This window comes from Saccopteryx leptura, chromosome 4 (assembly GCF_036850995.1).
Source record: "Saccopteryx leptura isolate mSacLep1 chromosome 4, mSacLep1_pri_phased_curated, whole genome shotgun sequence".
NCBI classification, from domain to species: Eukaryota; Metazoa; Chordata; class Mammalia; order Chiroptera; family Emballonuridae; genus Saccopteryx; species Saccopteryx leptura.
Genome location: NC_089506.1, coordinates 29,933,899 through 29,952,111, shown reverse-complemented (window position 1 = coordinate 29,952,111; position 18,213 = coordinate 29,933,899). Strand labels below are relative to the sequence as shown.

General features: G+C 41.6%; 1 protein-coding gene across 5 annotated transcripts in view; it reads right to left on the bottom strand.

The window, feature by feature from the left end:
- Positions 1-292: 292 nt before the first annotated feature.
- LETM2 (leucine zipper and EF-hand containing transmembrane protein 2) overlaps positions 293-18,213 on the bottom strand; it is a 32,811-nt gene continuing 14,890 nt past the window's right edge. For 4 of the 5 annotated variants that reach the window (XM_066380368.1, XM_066380371.1, XM_066380369.1 and 1 more), the window contains 4 exons: positions 7,996-8,109; positions 5,642-5,734; positions 4,843-4,941; positions 293-3,557 (listed from right to left, as the gene is read on the bottom strand). In XM_066380368.1, the coding sequence (XP_066236465.1) occupies positions 3,498-3,557; positions 4,843-4,941; positions 5,642-5,734; positions 7,996-8,109 (366 nt within the window). In that variant the 3' untranslated portion in view covers positions 293-3,497. The remainder of the gene's footprint in view (positions 3,558-4,842; positions 4,942-5,641; positions 5,735-7,995; positions 8,110-18,213) is intronic. The other variant, XM_066380370.1, reaches the window with a different exon arrangement.

Sequence of the window (18,213 nt, the reverse complement as noted above, 5' to 3'; positions counted from 1 at the left end):
CAGTATTGGCTACTATTATTGTAAATTCTTTCTCCTTGTGTCTCTGTAAACATGCGACTGTCAACATACTACAGTTTGTGTTTCTGTTTAATGAAGGCATAAATTTGGTGCACAGAGCCAGGAAATGAATTCTAGCTCTTAAAACTATTTGCTTTCAGACCTTATAGTGGTGTCTTTCCTTGTAAACTAGTGATGATCATTTCTGCCTTGGCCCTTGAAGCAGTGTTGTGGGAACAGACAGAAGATCTATGAAGAGCTTTCTATGCCTTCGGGAGAGGCGCTAGAGAAATAGAAGGCACTATCATTAACAGTGGTGTCCTTGCTGTTACTATTCCAATCACCCGTGAATTTCCCCAGAGACTGAGCTGGCTGTCTAATAAAAGATAGTGAAATTGACCTGAGAGAAAAATGAAATGACATTTTATTTAGATGGCCAGATTGGGTCTCCTGAGAGAAGGAATCCAGTTTATCTAATGAAGACGTGCTGTCAAGCCACTGTATTTGTCTGGTTTCCTGAGGGTTAAAAGATTAGGACCTGGAACTGCCACAGTATTAATCAATACTGCCTTTCTGCCTTTTCTAATTGCCATAGGCTGGGCATCATCAGTCCCTTGGTACCGCTAATGTAATGTATTGATCTCAGGTAAGTAAGATGGAACCTCAGATGAAGCAAGAAATCTATCTCCGTAACAATGAAGTCACTGTTTATCAGTGGCCACTGGGAGGAGCCAGCAGGCCAGAATCACAGTTAACATTAGGTAATGTGCCAATCTGCTTTGAGGTTCCATTAGGTGTGTATTGTGACTGGGAGAGCTGTAGCCTAGATTTTAACATTACAGAGCTTTATTTTTTTTTTTTCTTTAGAGGGGAAGGACAGGCAGGGACAGATAGGAAGGGAGAGAGATGAGAAGCATCAACTCATAGTTGGGGTGCTTTAGTTGTTCATTGATTGCTTTCTCATATGTGCCTTGACCAGGGGGCTCCAGCTGAGCCAGTGACCCCTTGCTCAAGCCAGCAACCTTTGGGCTTAAGCCTGCGACCTTGGGGTCATGTCTGTGATCCCACACTCAAGCTGGCGACCCTGCGCTCAAGCTGATGAGCCCACGTGCAAGCCAGCAACCTCGGGGTTTCCTACCTGGGTCCTTAGCATCCCAGGCCTACACTCTATCCACTGCGCCACTGCCTGGTCAGGCAAAGAGTTTGGTAACACCAATATGACTTGCGATGGTTGGAGTACAGAATTAGACACAGCACAAGTGCAAGTCCATGAATGTCAAGTGCCACTAACACCTCTATCGCAGCAGAATTCTCAGTGTCTAAGATACAGGTCATGTCTGATATCACCACTCAGGCTGGATTTTAGAAAATGCCTAAAATTATATTCCATGAGATTATTAGCAGCTGATACACTAAGGTGTATGCATCTTCAGGGGAAGGAGAAAGCTTTGTCGCCACCCGGCATGGCCATCCATTTCTTCAGCGGATGGGAGCCAGGGAAAGGGAAGGTCAGCAAGAACCCAAATGTTCAGGAAAATAAAATCTTGGGTAAGTTCTCTCTAGGTTGGAATATAACAGTATGTAGAACCATTTATACTTCCAGTGCAGAGAAGTGATGCCTTTAATGAACATGAAAACTAGAGGTTGGTTTGTTTCTTGTTCATCCAGTAGGCACTAGTCAGTAGTGTGCTGGGGCTGGTTCTTGAGCCCATTGTGTATGTCTTTTCCCAACTGTTGTTCAGTGACCTGTTGGTAGCTTGAAATCAGCCGTGTGGGAGTCTTTACATCATTGGAATCTGTAAGTGCTACAGATCAAGGCCCTCTACCAGAGTTGGTAGTTAATCATTTAGCAGAATACCACTAACTTGGTGTCAGCATGAGGCTAGATCTAACAATCCTGGAACCCAATAGCCAAACACTCTATGTGATGAGAACAGAGAAACTACCTTGACTTCTTCGAGCTATTGTCATAAGAATGGGAAGAGAGGTGTCTCATATGTCTTAGATGCCTGGTTATGAGCAAAAACGAGTGAAGGCCAACTGCGGCCCAAAGTGACCGGGGGCCCCTTGACCTAACCATTCCTACTCTGCTCATACGGAAAGCCAGAAAGACTATGGCCCAACAGTACATATGAATCATTCCGTTCGAACAGGATTCAACAAGTTCAGTAGCTAATCCCTTTCCCACAGTCAACACTTGAAATGTGAACTAATTAAACAGCCATCATTTTAACAGTGGGGAAATTTATTGTGAATCACCTTGCCAGGCCAGTGGTGAGACCCATGGAATGCTGCATAGTAGGCATTCGTTATTCTTAAGGAACTGGAGTTCATTAGCAGGACATGGTGGGGCCTGTCCTCAGGTAGAAAGGAGGTTTAGGAAGCTCATAAAAGCACATATCCTTGCTATGAAATGCTGATGACAGTCCTCATTTAGGTGATGCCAGACAAAGATATTTGCGTTTTACTTGATTTAACTTATTCCCATCTAACTGCTTTCAATTTCACAGCAAGTAAAGAAATCTAATTTCTTCACTCAGGCCAAAATAACCTTTTCCCTCCTAAATGTTCCCCAAGGGAAAAGGGCTGTTGGGCAGCTGCATAGCAGTCTGTTACGTTGTTTGCTTTTTCAGTATTGATAAACAAATATCTGAACATAATATTTGTTACTGGGTAGCATAGGGATTATATCAGACTTTAACAATCCCTATGACTAATAAGTAGTCTTGTTTGTGAAAGACAAACAGGCCAGGAAAACACACACCCAGCACAAACGGTTAAGTCTTAAACCCTTAATTATGTTTCCTAGCAAAATGGTGGCTAATGAAAGCCATATGTGCTAGAATCGTGGCAGCCTCCCAGAGTCCTTCCAGGCCCAGAGGGGCACGTCTCAGAGCAGCCAGGCAGCAGCCAAACCATTGCCAGTCTAACTTGCCATTTTATTCTCCAAGAATTTTATTTTTATTTTTTATGTCCAGAAAGACCTTACTAGGGAATATCCATTCCATCTCATAAGGTACTCGGTTTCCAGGGCACTATTCCTGCTGATGGAACACTGAAAAAGCTGGTCAGGTGCTCTTACAATGGTTTTTAGAGTTTTCCAAGTTCTTATCCAAGTTACCAAGCCATAGGAGGCAGAGTTCTCTAAGGCGCTAAGCTGATTCCATATGCAAAAAATTTCCTCCCTTAAAGGATATGGGCCCAAATTTGAAGCTGTTAAAAACAACATGGGGGTGGGGGAGGCTTTACACAAAGTTTAGTGGGATGACAAAATGGTACAGAGGAAATGGGCTTTGCAATTATGTTCTTCTGAATGGTCTGAACGTGGTCTCACTGCTGACGTCATCTGGAATGTTTACAAGGCCTCAAAGGACTGCCCCAAGGACTAGGTGGCTGGTCCTCTACTCCAACTAGACATAGACTTAGCTGGGAGGTCCTCTATGAAGGCCACTGCGGAAGGCAGGAAGCTGGAGAGAGTGCGCTTCTTCCTCCAGTAGTCCTTATGCTCCTTCGGAAACAGTCTTGCTGTTCTGGGTTGCCTGTGATTTGGCCTGGAGCGTCTAGGTATGAAACACAAGGACGTTAGGCCCTGGACAGTTAGATGTGTCAGTTCTTTAGGAGTCCCTCTGGTTTTCTTCATCAAAATAATGATAGACTACAAAGTATATAAATCTGAGTTTATAATTTGCCTTGGTAATAGAAATAAAGACATGGAAACCAGACCTCTGGATGTTTAGTTCACCCCACCTACGTGTTCACCGGCACTCTGGTCCTCAGGAGCCAGCAGAGCTGCTCACTACACAGTTCAACTGCCCCAGGACCCGCTACTGTTTCCATGTGTCAGGCTTCTTGCTCTTGCCTCAAACTCCTTTTCCCAAATGGGAAAAATATAAGTAATTTCTTATTTTTTTTTTTGTTAGATTTTATTTATTCATTTTTAGAGAGGGAGAGAGAAGGGGGGAGGAGCAGGAAGCATCAACTCCCATCTGCCTTGACCAGGCAAGCCCAGCGGGGTTTTTTTGGTTTTTGTTTTGTTTTTTTTTTCTGAAGTTGGAAACGGGGAGGCAGTCAGACAGACTCCCGCATGCGCCCGACCGGGGTCTACCCGGCATGCCCATCTGGGGTGTTGCTCTGTTGCAACCAGAGTCATTCTAGCGCCTGAGGCAGAGGCCATGGAGCTGAACTCAGCGCCTGGGCCAACTTTGCTCCAATGGAGCCTCAGCTGTGGGAGGGGAAGAGAGAGACAGAGAGGAAGGAGAGGGGGAGGGGTGGAGAAACAGATGGGCGCTTCTCCTGTGTGCCCTGGCTGGGAATCGAACCCAGGACTCCTGCACGCCAGGCCGACGCTCTACCATTGAGCCAACTGGCCAGGACAAGCCTGGCATTTTGAACCAGCGACCTCAGTGTTCCAGGTCAAGGCTTTATCCACTGCGCCACCACAGGTCAGGCCCATAATTTCTTATTTACAAGCATTTCTCCTAAGATTCAAATTGCTTTCTTGCTAGTATTTCCTGACATGAATCCTGTGTGAAATACACAACATATGGGAACTATTTCCATCTGGCACAAAAGAAAATAAGAATCTGCCTATATTGTAATTAGCTTCTAGACTTAACAAATTTAGGTCGGATCCACAATTGCATTGGTTGATTTTTTTTTTCACTTTTGGATAATTGAGTTTTTAAAAAAATGTTGCGGTTATAAGATGACTAAAATTCAGCCTACAACTTCCTGTTTGGATGACAGGAAGAACTGTGCAGTATTTTACAATAGTTAGTCTAGATTCTCACTGCCCTGAAAAACAAGAGGGAGAGGTTTCTGTTTTTGTTTTTTGGCAATACTTACTGCTTCAGCAGAAGTGATGGATCCTTTGGGTAATGAAATAGGTGTGGATGATGTTATGGGTGACGATGTAACTGGTGCCAGTTGCATAAACTTTTCATCCTTAAACAGCAGAATTGAAAGTTGAGTTACTGAATTTAAAGCAATGTGCATGAAAGCTACAGTCACACTGCCATGACTACCAGGAACAACTACTCACATTCTGGCACAGGGTTCCAGAGGCAAAATCTGGAACCTACTTACGTATAGCCAAACGTTTAACTTTCTTAGAAATAGACTAACAGTACAATAAACATTCCTTATTAAAGAACAGCATTGAGCTTGACCAGATGATGGTACAGTGGATAGAGTGTCAACCTGGCATGCTGAGGACCCAGGTTTGAAAACCTGAGGTAACCGGCTTGAGCACGGGCTCATCTAGCTTGAGCATGGCGTTGCCAGCTTGAGCATGGGATCATAGACCTGACCTCCCATGCTCCTGGCTTGAGCCCAAAGGTCACTGGCTTGAAGTCCAAGATTGCTGGCTTGAGCAAGGGGTCCCTTGGTCTGCTGTAGACCCCGGTCAAGGCACATATGATAAAGCAATCAATGAACAACTGAGGTGCCTCAGCAAAGAATTGATGCTTCTCATCTCTCTCCCTTCCTATCTCAAAAAAACAAAACAAAACAAAAACAAAAACAAAAAAAAAAAACAAAAAAAAAAAACAACCACTGAAGTTCAGTTTCATTAAGGGGGTTAAAAATAGAGAAATTAACTTATTTTCATTTTTAACCTAATTCATATGAAAAGTAATAGTGTCACCTTAGTTCCGTTCAGTTGAGGTGCTAAGTCCACCATATTCTCTTTAGATTCAGGAGAAGTAGTTGATTCCACAAGAATATCCGTCTTTGGAGCCTAGGGAAAGAAATATCTTATGTAAGGAAAGCATTCTGCTTTTTTCTCAAAGTCAGAAGCGCTTCTACAGTAAGTAGTCAATGCTTTCTAGCCCAATTTGCTTTCCACTAAATCCCTAACTTCCTCCAACTATACCCTTTATGAGTAACATATGAAGTATGTCCCTGAAATAGCAACTTAGTGTTATTTATCTTGGAGGTTTGAGCACACTGTTGCAAAAGTTGCACTCCAATTAGATTCTAGTATTTAAAACCCTCAGTTATTATTAGCAAGCTACTAGTTTGCCAATTCTGGTAGTATTCTAGTCTCAAGGAAAAAAAGTTGCCATTTCTCAATTACTCATCTGTTTCTAATGGCATTGATATGTCAAAATTGACATCTTTATCATTGTTGGTGTCTAACAATAAATGATAAAAGTTATTAAAATGGTAGTTGCTGCTTAACAGAAGCTCCTGCAACAAGGATAATGGAGGGAAAGGAGGATGTTTTAGAAGAGCTAACTAACCTGTCTGTAAGAATATTAATTAGATTTGAAAAATATCACTACTCTTTGGAACTAAGTAATTTCTTTGTATACTTTGAAGGAAAAAAGGGCTATACAAATATTCTCTATATTTTTACAGAATCTAGCATGCTACATGTTCTCATTTTGTATATATATGGAAAATAGAAGTTTTAAAAGATGGGTTTTTAAAAAAGCAATGAATAAAATGCCTAGGAGCTTGCCATTTTGTCCTTAATTCCCAGGTCTTTCTCAACCATCCCAGAAAACAACATCTGGATAAAGAGTTTATGCCCATCTACAATAATTCTGAGAACCCAAATTTAGCTCTGAGACATTGTGCTATTCCAAGATTTTCTTGCTCCTGACAGCAGTCTAAGAATGACAGATAACTCTGCTCTGTCTTGAAGACCAAAGATAGAGTAAGAACCCAGTAGTCTGCCTTTTAGAACAGGGTCTGTGCTCCGAAACCGTTCCTACCTAGTCTCCCTACAATCCTTCTGGGACAAGGCCCAAGTCCAGATTAGTCTCTAAAACTATGCAAAGAGAAAGCAAGATGGTGTCTCCTGGAGTGTATTTTTCGTGGTGGACTTCATATAATTTTCCTTGGCTTGTCCAAAGATTCAACAAAATAAGTAAAATTAAAAATATACTGCTCACAGGCCTAACCTGTGGTGGCGCAGTGGATAAAGCGTCGACCTGGAAACGCTGAGGTCGCCGGTTCGAAACCCTGGGCTTGCCTGGTCAAGGCACATGTGGGAGTTGATGCTTCCTGCTCCTCCCCCCTTCTCTCTCTCTCTCTCTCTTCTCTATAATGAACAAATAAAATCTAAATATATATATATATATATATATACACTGCTCACAAAAATTAAGGTATCAGGGAATGTGCAGATGCTCCAGTACTTTCAGCCTTTTGTATAGTGCATTTTCACCAATGAAAGAAAAGTTGGTTTTGTATCTCATTTGCATAATTGAACAACTTTCTTTGACTTGTCGTTTGCTTTTCTGATGTTCTTATTTAAAAAGAAAAAACCAAATGCTTCTTTTTTTTTATCATACACATTTTGAAATATCCCCTAATTTTTGTGAGCAGTATAGTTGGTCCTCACTCCCAGAGTATTTAGTCTAACCTACCACATGTGCAGCATGGTCTGTAACAGCCTTTTCCTTTCTCACCTATGCAGGTTCTGAGTTAGACATGAAGCCATAAAAGTAGAAAGGTCAGAGGCCCTTTCTGACAGAGTCAGAGCAAGATGCTCCAGTGACTCAGCCCATCCTGGGTTCTGTGGTAAAATACCAGGAGAAAAATGGCTGCTAAGCTAAAGGCCACAACAACAACCACCAATGATCAAGAAAATGAGTTGTAGAAAGACCAAAAGTTTACATTATAGTTTCGCCATTCACTGCTTAAAAATTAATAGGAATCTGGAGAAATGAAACAGACATGATAGAACAGGAACCATTCAGTCTCAAAGGAGAAAGGATGGTGAAAACAGTCTGAAGACTAGTCAGTCAATCAGAAAGAATAAACTTGACTTCTTTAGTAAAATTCCTAAATCAAGCTTGGGTTAAAGGCAGTAACGGCCCTATAGCTAGAAGTAGTTTCAGTGATTTTACTATTTTTGTAGGAATTTACAAAAGATTTTAAGGCCAATTGGGCCAAATTCTGAAAGATAGACCAGAACAAATATCTAAGAGATTTGTGGAGAGGCCCTCGTTATGGAAATGCAAATTCTCCAGGAGCCCGGTCACTCACCTCTCCGCTTAGTGGGATCTCAATTGGCTTTGGCTTCACATCTGTCAGGTAGAAGGTTCGTGACAGGAGCAAAAGAGAAGGGGGGACATTCTCCTTCAAGTGGAGGTCCTGCCACTGGAGAATGGGAAGGATATAAAATATACTGGGATCACAGAATGTTAGAACTGGACGTTACTCATGATCATCTAATGCTGGCTTTACAGCTTCCCCAGGTGCATGCTGATAACTAAAGGCCGAATGAGCATAAGAACTTCCATGCTCTGGCTTCCGCACCAGTGGTTTTACTGCAACCCACCTCCCTCAGCACATGTGGGATCATCTCAGATTCAGAAAGCACATTCAATTAAATTCTCAAGCCTGACCAGTTGGTGGCACAGTTGATAGAGCATCAGCCTAGGATGCAAAGGACCCAGGTTCAAACCCCGAGGTTGCCAGCTTGAGCAAGGGATCACTGGCTTGGCTAGAGCCCCCTGGTCAAGGCACATATGAGAAAGCAATCAATGAACAACTAAGGTACAGCAATGAAGAATTGATGTTTCTCATCTCTCTCCCTTCCTGTCTGTCTGTCCCTATTTGTCCCTCTCTCTGTCACTCTTGCTAAAATACATACATATATACATAAACTCTCAGGCCAATTGTGAATCAAATCAAGCCAACTGTGGATCAAAGAAGCTAAGTATCACCTGACCAGGCAGTGGCGCAGTGGATAGAGCGTCGGACTGGGATGCGGAGGACCCAGGTTTGAGACCCCGAGGTCGCCAGCTTGAGCGTGGACTCATCTGGTTTGAGCAAAGCTCACCAGCTTGGATCCAAGGTCACTGGCTCGAGCAAGGAGTAACTCAGTCTGCTGAAGGCCCATGGTCAAGGCACATATGAGAAAGCAATCAATGAACAACTAAGGTGTCGCAACGAAAAACTGATGATTGATGCTTCTCAACTCTCTCCGTTCCTGTCTGTCTGTCCCTATCTATCCCTCTCTCTGACTCTCTCTCTCTGTAAAAAAAAAAAAAAAGCTAAGAATCTTCTCTTAGAGACAAAGTACATGTTAAAGAATAAATCAGTCTCAGTCATAACCAAAGAAATAAACATTAAAATGAGAATGAGATGTAAGTTTTCAAGTACCAAATTGGCAAAGCTTTAAAAATATGTGTATTTTTAGATGAATAATAAATATATGCATGAGACAAAATTCAAAAAATCAAATGAAATTAATAACAAAATAAGCCTGCCTTCCACCCCTCTTCTGCTACCCTGTTCCCCTCCCTAGAATCAACTATTGGTACCAATTCCTTACATAACCTTCAAGAGCTATCCTATGCATATACAAATACTTATATCTCTTTAACTCTAAGCAAAGGGTAAGATAGGCACTTTTGTCCTTGCTTTTTTTCACTAAAATATTTCATCCCGGAGATTGATTCAGAGCAGTAGACATAGAGCTACCTCCTTTTAAAATATCTGTAAAGGATTCCACTGTATGGAAATGCCATGCTTGATTCATTAACTCCTATTAATGAATATAAGGCAGTTTCTAATATTTTACTGTTATGAACATGATGCAATGGATCATCTTTTAAATATATCATTTTGCATATGTGCAAGAACATAGGATAAATTCCTAGAAGTGAAATTATAAGATCAAATAAATGCATTTAAAATTTTTGAAAGATATTGCCAAACCTACAACAATGAACAGGGTAGGTACCCTTTCCATTACTTAATGGTAACCACCCCTGAAAAAACCACCACAGAAGCACATAACTTAAAAAAGAAGTAACAGAGGAAAGAAGTATGGATTACAACCAAACAAAAACAAATGATAGAAAAACAAAAGCGAAGAATCAAACAAGATACAAAACTAACAGAAAGCAATATATAAAATGGCAATAGGAAACCCTCAAGTGTCAATAATTACACTAAATGTAAATGGATTGAACTCACCAATAAAAACAGAGTAGCAGAATGGATTAAAAAAGAAAATCCAGCCTGACCTGTGGTGGCGCAGTGGATAAAGCGTCGACCTGGAAATGCTGAGGTCGCCAGTTCGAAACCCGGGGCTTGCTTGGTCAAGGCACATATGGGAGTTGATGCTTCCAGCTCCTCCCCACCTTCTCTCTCTGTCTCTCTCTCTCTCTCCCTCTCTGTCTCTCTCTCTCCCTTTCTCTCTCCTCTCTAAAATGAATTAAAAAAATTTATTTTTTTAAATCTTAAAAAAAGAAAAAGAAAATCCAACTGTATGCTGCCTACAAGAAACACATCTAAGCTACAAGAATAAAAACAAATTCAGCCTGACCAGGCGGTGGCGCAGTGGATAGAGCGTCCAACTGGGATGAGGAGGACACAGGTTCGAGACCCCAAGCTCGCCAGTTTGAGCGTGGACTCATTTGGTTTGAGCAAAGCTCACCAGCTTGGACCCAAGGTCCCTGGCTTGAGCAAGGGGTTACTCAGTCTGCTGTAGCCCCATGGTCAAGGCACATATGAGAAAGCAATCAATGAACAACTAAGGTGTTGCAACAAAAAACTAATGATTGATGCTTCTCATCTCTCTCCGTTCCTGTCTGTCTGTCCCTATCTATCCCTCTCTCAGACTCTCTCTGACTCTGTCTCTGTAAAAAAACAAAACAAAACAAAAAAAACAAATTCAAAGTGAAAGGCTGGAAAACAATAGGCAAGTAACATCCAAAAAAAGCAGGTGTAGCAATACTCATATCTAACAATGCTGACTACAAGACAACAAAGGTAATCAGAGACAAAAACAGTCATTTCATAATGATTTAGGGGACATTGAATCAAGAAGACATAACAATTCTTAATATATATGCACTAAACCAAGGAGCACCAAAATATATAAGACCACTACTGATTGACCTAAAAACAAAAACTGACAAAAATACAATCATACTTGGAGACCTCAATACACTGCTGACAGCTCTAGATCATTCATCCAAACAGAAAATCAATAAAGAAATATTGGCCTTAAATGAAACACTAGAACAATTGGATATGATAGACATCTACAGAACATTTCATCCCAAAGTACCAGAGTATACATTTTTCTCTAGTGCACATGGAACATTCTCAAGAATTGACCATATGTTGGGCCACAAAAATAACATCAGCAAATTCAGAAAAATTGAAATTATACCAAGCATATTTTCTGATCATAAAGCCTTGAAACTAGAATTCAACTGCAAAAAAGAGATAAACAAAACCACAAAAATGTGGAAACTAAACAACATACTTTTAAAAAATTAGTGGGTCAAAAAAGAAATAAGCACAGAGATCAAAAGATATATACAGACTAACGAAAAGAACAATACAACATATCAGAATCTCTGGGATGCAGCAAAAGCAGTAATAAGAGGGAAGTTCATATCATTACAGGCCTATATGAACAAACAAGAGAGAGCCCAAGTAAACCACTTAACTTCACATCTTAAGAAACTAGAAAAAGAAGAACAAAGACAACCCAAAACCAGCAGAAGAAAGGAAATAATAAAAATCAGAGCAGAAATAAATAAAATAGAGAACAGAAAAACTATAGAAGAAATTAATAAAACAAGGAGCTGTTTCTTTGAAAAGATCAACAAAATTGATGAGCCCTTGGCAAGACTCACCAAAGAAAAAAAAGAAAGGACTCATATAAACAAAATCCAAAATGAAAGAGAAGTCACCACAGATATCATAGATATACAAAGAATTATTGTAGAATAATATGAAAACCTATACGCCACCAAATTTAACAATCTAGAAGAAATGGATAAATTCCTAAAACAAAACAATCTTCCTAGACTGAGTCATGAAGAAGCAGAAAGCCTAAACAGACCCATAAGCAGAAATAGAAAAAATAGAAAAAACTATTAAAAACCTCCCCAAAAATAAAAGTCCAGGGCCAGATGGCTATTACTAGTGAATTCTATCAAACATTCAAAGAAGACTTGGTTCCTATTCTACACAAAGTCTTCCAAAAAATTGAAGAAGAAGCAATACTTCCAAACACATTTTATGAGGCCAACATAACCCTCACACTGAAACCTGGCAAGGATAACAGAAAAAAAGAAAACTACAGACCAATATCTCTAATGAATACAGATGCTAAAATACTAAACAAAATACTAGCAAATTGAATAAAACAACACATTAAAAAAATAATACACATCACCTCCGTGCAGGGCTTTCTGGGCAGGTACCACCAGGCCTTCCCTGCCTCAGACCCTGCCCTGTCCGAGCCACCTGCATCATCCCAGGGCAGCACCGTGTCCATCTGCTACATCTGTGGGGCTGAGCTGGGCCCCGGGAGGGAGTTCCAGCTCAACGTGAACCCCTCCAGTTGCTTGGGTGAGAAGGAGCCCTTCTTCCCTTTCCTCACAGTTTACCCACCCGCCCCACGTGCCAGGCCTGCCGACTCCACTGGCCTGGTGGCCACCTGTGTGCTCTGCTACCATGACTTGCTAGGCCAGTGGCTGCAGCACGAAGCACACAATGCCCACCACGCTGTCAGTGCCTGGTCTCGGCAGTACCAAGTGGACACATTTGTGTACTTCTTCTGCCAGCAGGAGAGGAAGCAGTGTCTTGGGCTGAAGGCCCACTGTGGGTGGCCCGGCTGCCCTTGTTTCTCTATACCCTGCGAGCAAGCCATAGCCTGCTGGTGGACGACGGGCGGCAGCTGATCATTGGTGCCTGCATGGAGTGTAGGACCCTGGTGTGTGCTGGCCAAGGACTGACTCGCCAGGGACCCATGGGCTGGAGCTCCCCAGTGGCAGCGACAATAAAGATGAGTAAGTCAAGACTCAGAAAAGTCAGATGACCTTGGTAACTCTCACCCAGCCAGTAGATGGCTGAAGGGGCTTTTGAATCCAGGTCTTCTGATCTCTAAATCCTATTGATTGGATGGAGTGGGATAGAGCAGGAGGAAACATACAGAGAGGCAGAGATAGGGACAGACAGACAGGAATGGAGAGAGATGAGAAGCATCAATTATTAGTTTCTCATCGCACGTTGCGACTTCTTAGTTGTTCATTGATTGCTTTCTCATATGTGCCTTGACCGTGGGCCTTCAGCAGACCGAGTAACCCCTTGCTGGAGCCAGCGACCTTGGGTCCAAGCCGGTGAGCTTTTTGCTCAAACAAGATGAGGCCACGCTCAAGCTGGCGACCCCGGGGTCCCAAACCTGGATCCTTCCACATCCCAGTCCGACGCTCTATCTACTGCGCCACCGCCTGATCAGGCCCATCCTGAATCTTTATAGTAAAAGATAATTTTAATATTTTTCATTTTAAAAGTGACCGATCCCAGCTCTGACACATACTGTGTGGTCATGGGCAAGTAACTTAACCTTTCTGTGCCTCAGTTTCTTCATCTGTAAAAACATTTGTGATTGTATCTGTAAAACATTTGCGAGCTACTGCATGTACAGCTCTTAGCATAGTCCCTGGCAGTTTAGGAAGCCCTCTATAAGTACTAGCTATTATTTTTATTATTATTACATTACTGTTGTTGGGAATTTGGAGACATACACCAAGGAATACAAGAGCAGTGCTCCCCCAGCCCAGCCTCACAGCTCAGAAGCAGCTACTGTTAACATTGTCATGTGTCCTCCTGGGCATCTTCAATGTACTTTTTTCACCAAGTTGAGATGAAACTCTATTCAGGTGTGTGCCTTGGTCTATTCACTTCATGTCCCAGTATAAACATTTCTCAATGTTGTAAACTTAAGTTTAATGCCTGTGTGGTAGGCTCTCATGTAGAAGGGCTTTAACTTACCTGTCCTCCTCCCCAACCCCCCCGTGAGTGACCATTTAGATAGACCACAGCTGTGTTCGCCACTGTGAATGTATTTCAGGCACTGGTGTCTAACTAAGCTTCTCGGCTTGCGAAGATTTCCCTGATCTCACGGGGGACAGGCACTCGGAGTGTGGAGGGTAGAGGGACTCGGGCCCCCAGTGGAGCTCGCAGAGCCAGTGGGCACACCGAGGGAGGCTGCCTGAAAGGGGAAAGGATGTGGCACCAAGGGATCAAGGGCAGCTCACCTAACAATTTTGGATCTTTTTCTGAAGTCTGCCATGTTCCATGTCAAAAATTTAGACAATAGAGATAAAAAGGAATAAAAATTACCCATAATACAGCAAAAATAAGTAAATAAATAAAAATAATAATACATCATGATCAAGTTAGATTCATCCCAGAATCACAAGGATGGTTCAACATACGTAAAACGGTTAATGTAATACACCATATCAACAAAACAAAGAACAAAAACCACATGATCTTATCAATAGATGCAGAAAAGGCATTCGATAAAATACAACACAATTTTATGTTTAAAACACTCAACAAAATAGGTATAGAAGGAAAATATCTCAACATAATAAAGGCCATATATGATAAACCATCAGCTAACATCATATTAAATGGCATAAAACTGAGGACTTATCCCTTTAAATCAGGAACAAGACAGGGATGTCCACTCTCTCCACTCTTAATTAATGTGGTGCTGGAAGTTCTAGCCAGAGCAATCAGACCAAAAAAAAGAAATAGAAGGCATTCATATTGGAAAAGAAGAAGTAAAGGTTTCACTTTTTGCAGATGATATGATCCTATACATCGAAAACCCCAAAGACTCCACAAAAAGATTACTAGAAACAATAAACCAACACAGTAAGGTCGCAGGATACAAAATTAATATACAAAAGTCCATTGCCTTCCTATATGCCAACAATGAAACATCAGAAAATGAGCTCAAAGAAATAATCCCCTTCATGGTTGCAACAAAAAAAATAAAATACCTAGGAATAAACACAAAAAAGAATGTAAAGGACCTATATAATGAAAACTACAAAGCATTGTTAAGGGAAATCGAAAAAGATACAATGAAATGGAAAAATATTCCTTGTTCTTGGATAGGAAGAATAAATATAGTCAAAATGACCATATTACCCAAAGCACTATACAAATTCAATGCAATTCCCATCAAAATTCCAATGGCATTTTTTTTCCAATGGCCTTTTTTAAAGAAATGGAACAAAAAATCATCAGATTTATATGGAACTATAAAAAACCCCGAATAGCCAAAGCAATCCTAAGGAAAAAGAATGAAGCTGGGGGCATTACAATATCTGACTTCAAACTATATTATAGAGCCACGACAATCAAAATAGCATGGTATTGGCAGAAAAATAGACACTCAGACCAATGGAACAGAATAGAAAGTCCAGAAATAAAACCACATATATATGGTCAAATAATTTTCGATAAAGGGGCCAACAACACACAATGGAGAAAAGAAAGCCTCTTCAACAAATGGTGCTGGGAAAACTGGAAAGCCACATGCAAAAGAATGAAACTCGACTACAGTTTGTCCCCCTGTACTAAAATTAATTCAAAATGGATCAAAGACCTAAATATAAGACCTGAAACAATAAAGTACATAGAAGAAAACATAGGTACTAAACTCATGGACCGTGGTTATAAAGAGCACTTTATGAATTTGACTCCAAAGGTAAGGGAAGTGAAGGCAAAGATAAATGAATGGGACTATATCAGACTAAGAAGTTTTTGCTCAGCAAGAGAAACTGACAACAAAACAGACAGCCAACTAAATGGGAGATGATATTTTCAAACAACAGCTCAGATAAGGGCCTAATATCCAAAATATACAAAGAACTCATAAAACTCAACAACAAACAAACAAGCAATCCAATAAAAAAATGGGAAGAGGCCTGACCTGTGGTGGTGCAGTGGGATAAAGCATCGACCTGGAACACTGAGGTTGCCGGTTTGAAACCTTGGGCTTGCCTGGTCAAGGCACATATGGGAGTTGATGCTTCCTAATCCTCCCCTTCTCTCTCTCTCTCTTTCTCTCCCCTCTCTCTCTCTAAAAATCAATAATTTTTTTTTTTTTGTATTTTTCAGAAGCTGGAAACGGGGAGGCAGTCAGACAGACTCCCGCATGCGCCTGACCGGGATTCACCCGGCATGCCCACCAGGGGGTGATGCTCTGCCCATCTTGGGGCATCGCTCTGCCGCAATCAGAGCCATTCTAGCACCTGAGGCAGAGGCCACAGAGCCATCCTCAGCGCCCGGGCAAACTTTGCTCCAATGGAGCCTCAGCTGCGGGAGGGGAAGAGAGAGACAGAGCAAGGAGAGGGGGAGGGGTGGAGAAGCAGATGGGTGCTTCTCCTGTGTGCCCTGGCTGGGAATCAAACCTGGGACTCCTGCATGCCAGGCCGACGCTCTACCACTGAGCCAACCTGCCAGGGCTACATAAAATATTTTTTAAAAAATGGGAAGAGGACATGAACAGACACTTCTCCCAGGAAGAAATACAAATTGCCAACAGATATATGAAAAGATGCTCATCTTCATTAGCTATTAGAGAAATGCAAATCAAAACTACAATGAGATACCACCTCACACCTGTTAGATTAGCTATTATCAACAAGACAGGTTATAACAAGTGTTGGAGAGGCTGTGGAGAAAAAGGAACCCTCATCCACTGTTGGAGGGAATGTATATTAGTACAACCACTATGGAAGAAAGTATGGTGGTTCCTCAAAAAACTAAAAGTAGAACTACTATATGACCCAACAATCCCTCTACTGGGTATATACCCCAAAAACTCAAAAACATTGGTACGTAAAGACACATGCAGCCCCATGTTCATTGCAGCATTGTTCACAGTGGCCAAGACATGGAAACAACCAAAATGCCCTTCAATAGAAGACTGGATAAAGAAGATGTGGCACATATACACTATGGAATACTGCTCAGCCATAAGAAATGATGACATCGGATCATTTACAACAACATGGATGGACCTTGATAACATTATACGGAGTGAAATAAGTAAATCAGAAAAAACTAAGAACTATATGATTCCATACGTAGGTGGGACATAAAAATGAGACTCAGAGACATGGACAAGAGTGTGGGAGTTACAGGGGGGGGGGGTAGGGAGGAGAGGGAAAAAATATTTTTTTGAAAGATATTGCCAAACCTCCATGGAAATTTTACCAGCACTGCAAAAGTTCCCCTCTCCCTGCACACTCCCCAACACGGTGTGTTACCAAACTCTGATCTTTGCCAATGTAACAGGTGAAAGTGGTATCTCGGTTTTATCTTATTGTAAAGGTAAGGTGTTTCTTGCTTACTATTTTTATTTTCCTTTCTATGAAATGTCTGCCCCATATCTTAATACAGAATTTTTTGAGTAATAATACATAGTGCTGCATATCACATGGTTGGATTAGTATCATCTCTCCATTGTAGTGGGATTGTAAAATGATTTATCTTTTCAAGAAAACAACTTGACAGTTGAACCCACTTAATACTCTCTGTTCAAGAAATAAATTATTTTAGTACTTCTCTACAATATGTCCATCTGTCAGCCAGAGCAGGTCCAACATGTAAGAGGAAAAAGCTACCTGATATGGTTTCAAAGTCACAATAGCTCCTTTGTGTATAATTTATAGCACTTTTTACAATTACAGGAATGAGAATTTTAATAGGAGTTACTCCTTTGTTTTAAATCATTAAATTTAGTTAAAATATGTTATCTGAGGGAAAATATTAAACATCAGTTACCAAAGCCAACACTTTACATTGCTTTGGGACACTAATTAAGAAAGAAGTCCAGTAAGCCTTAGGTCAGGCTACCCCAACCTAGAGGTAAGGAATGCTGGTGACCCTGGCCAGTTGGCTCAGTATTAGCGCATTGGCCTAGAGTGTGGATGTCCTGGGTTCGATTCCTGGTCAGGGTACACAGAGTGACAATCTGCTTCTGCACCCCTCCCCTTTTCTCTTTCTCTCTCTTTCCCTCCCACAGCTATGGCTTGATTGGTTTGAGCAAGTTGGCCTCAGTCACTGAAGATGGCTCCATGGCCTCTACCTCAGGTGCTAAGAAATGGCTCAGTTGCTGAGCAATGGAGCAATGGCCCCAGATGGGCAGAGTATCGCCCCCTAGTGGGCTTGCTGGGTGGATCCCTGTCAGGGCACATGTGGAAGTCTGTTTATCTGCCTCCCCTCCTCTCACTAAAATTAAAAAAAAAAAAGGAATGCTGGTGGCCTCCAGGGCTGAGAGTGGCCCAGGGCTGACAGCCAGTGAGGAAACCAGGACTTCAGTCCTGCAGCTGCAAGGAACTAAATTCAGCCAACAAACTGAATGAGCTTGGAGGTGGAGTCTTCCCACAGCCTCCGGAAAGGAACACAGCCTGCACCTCC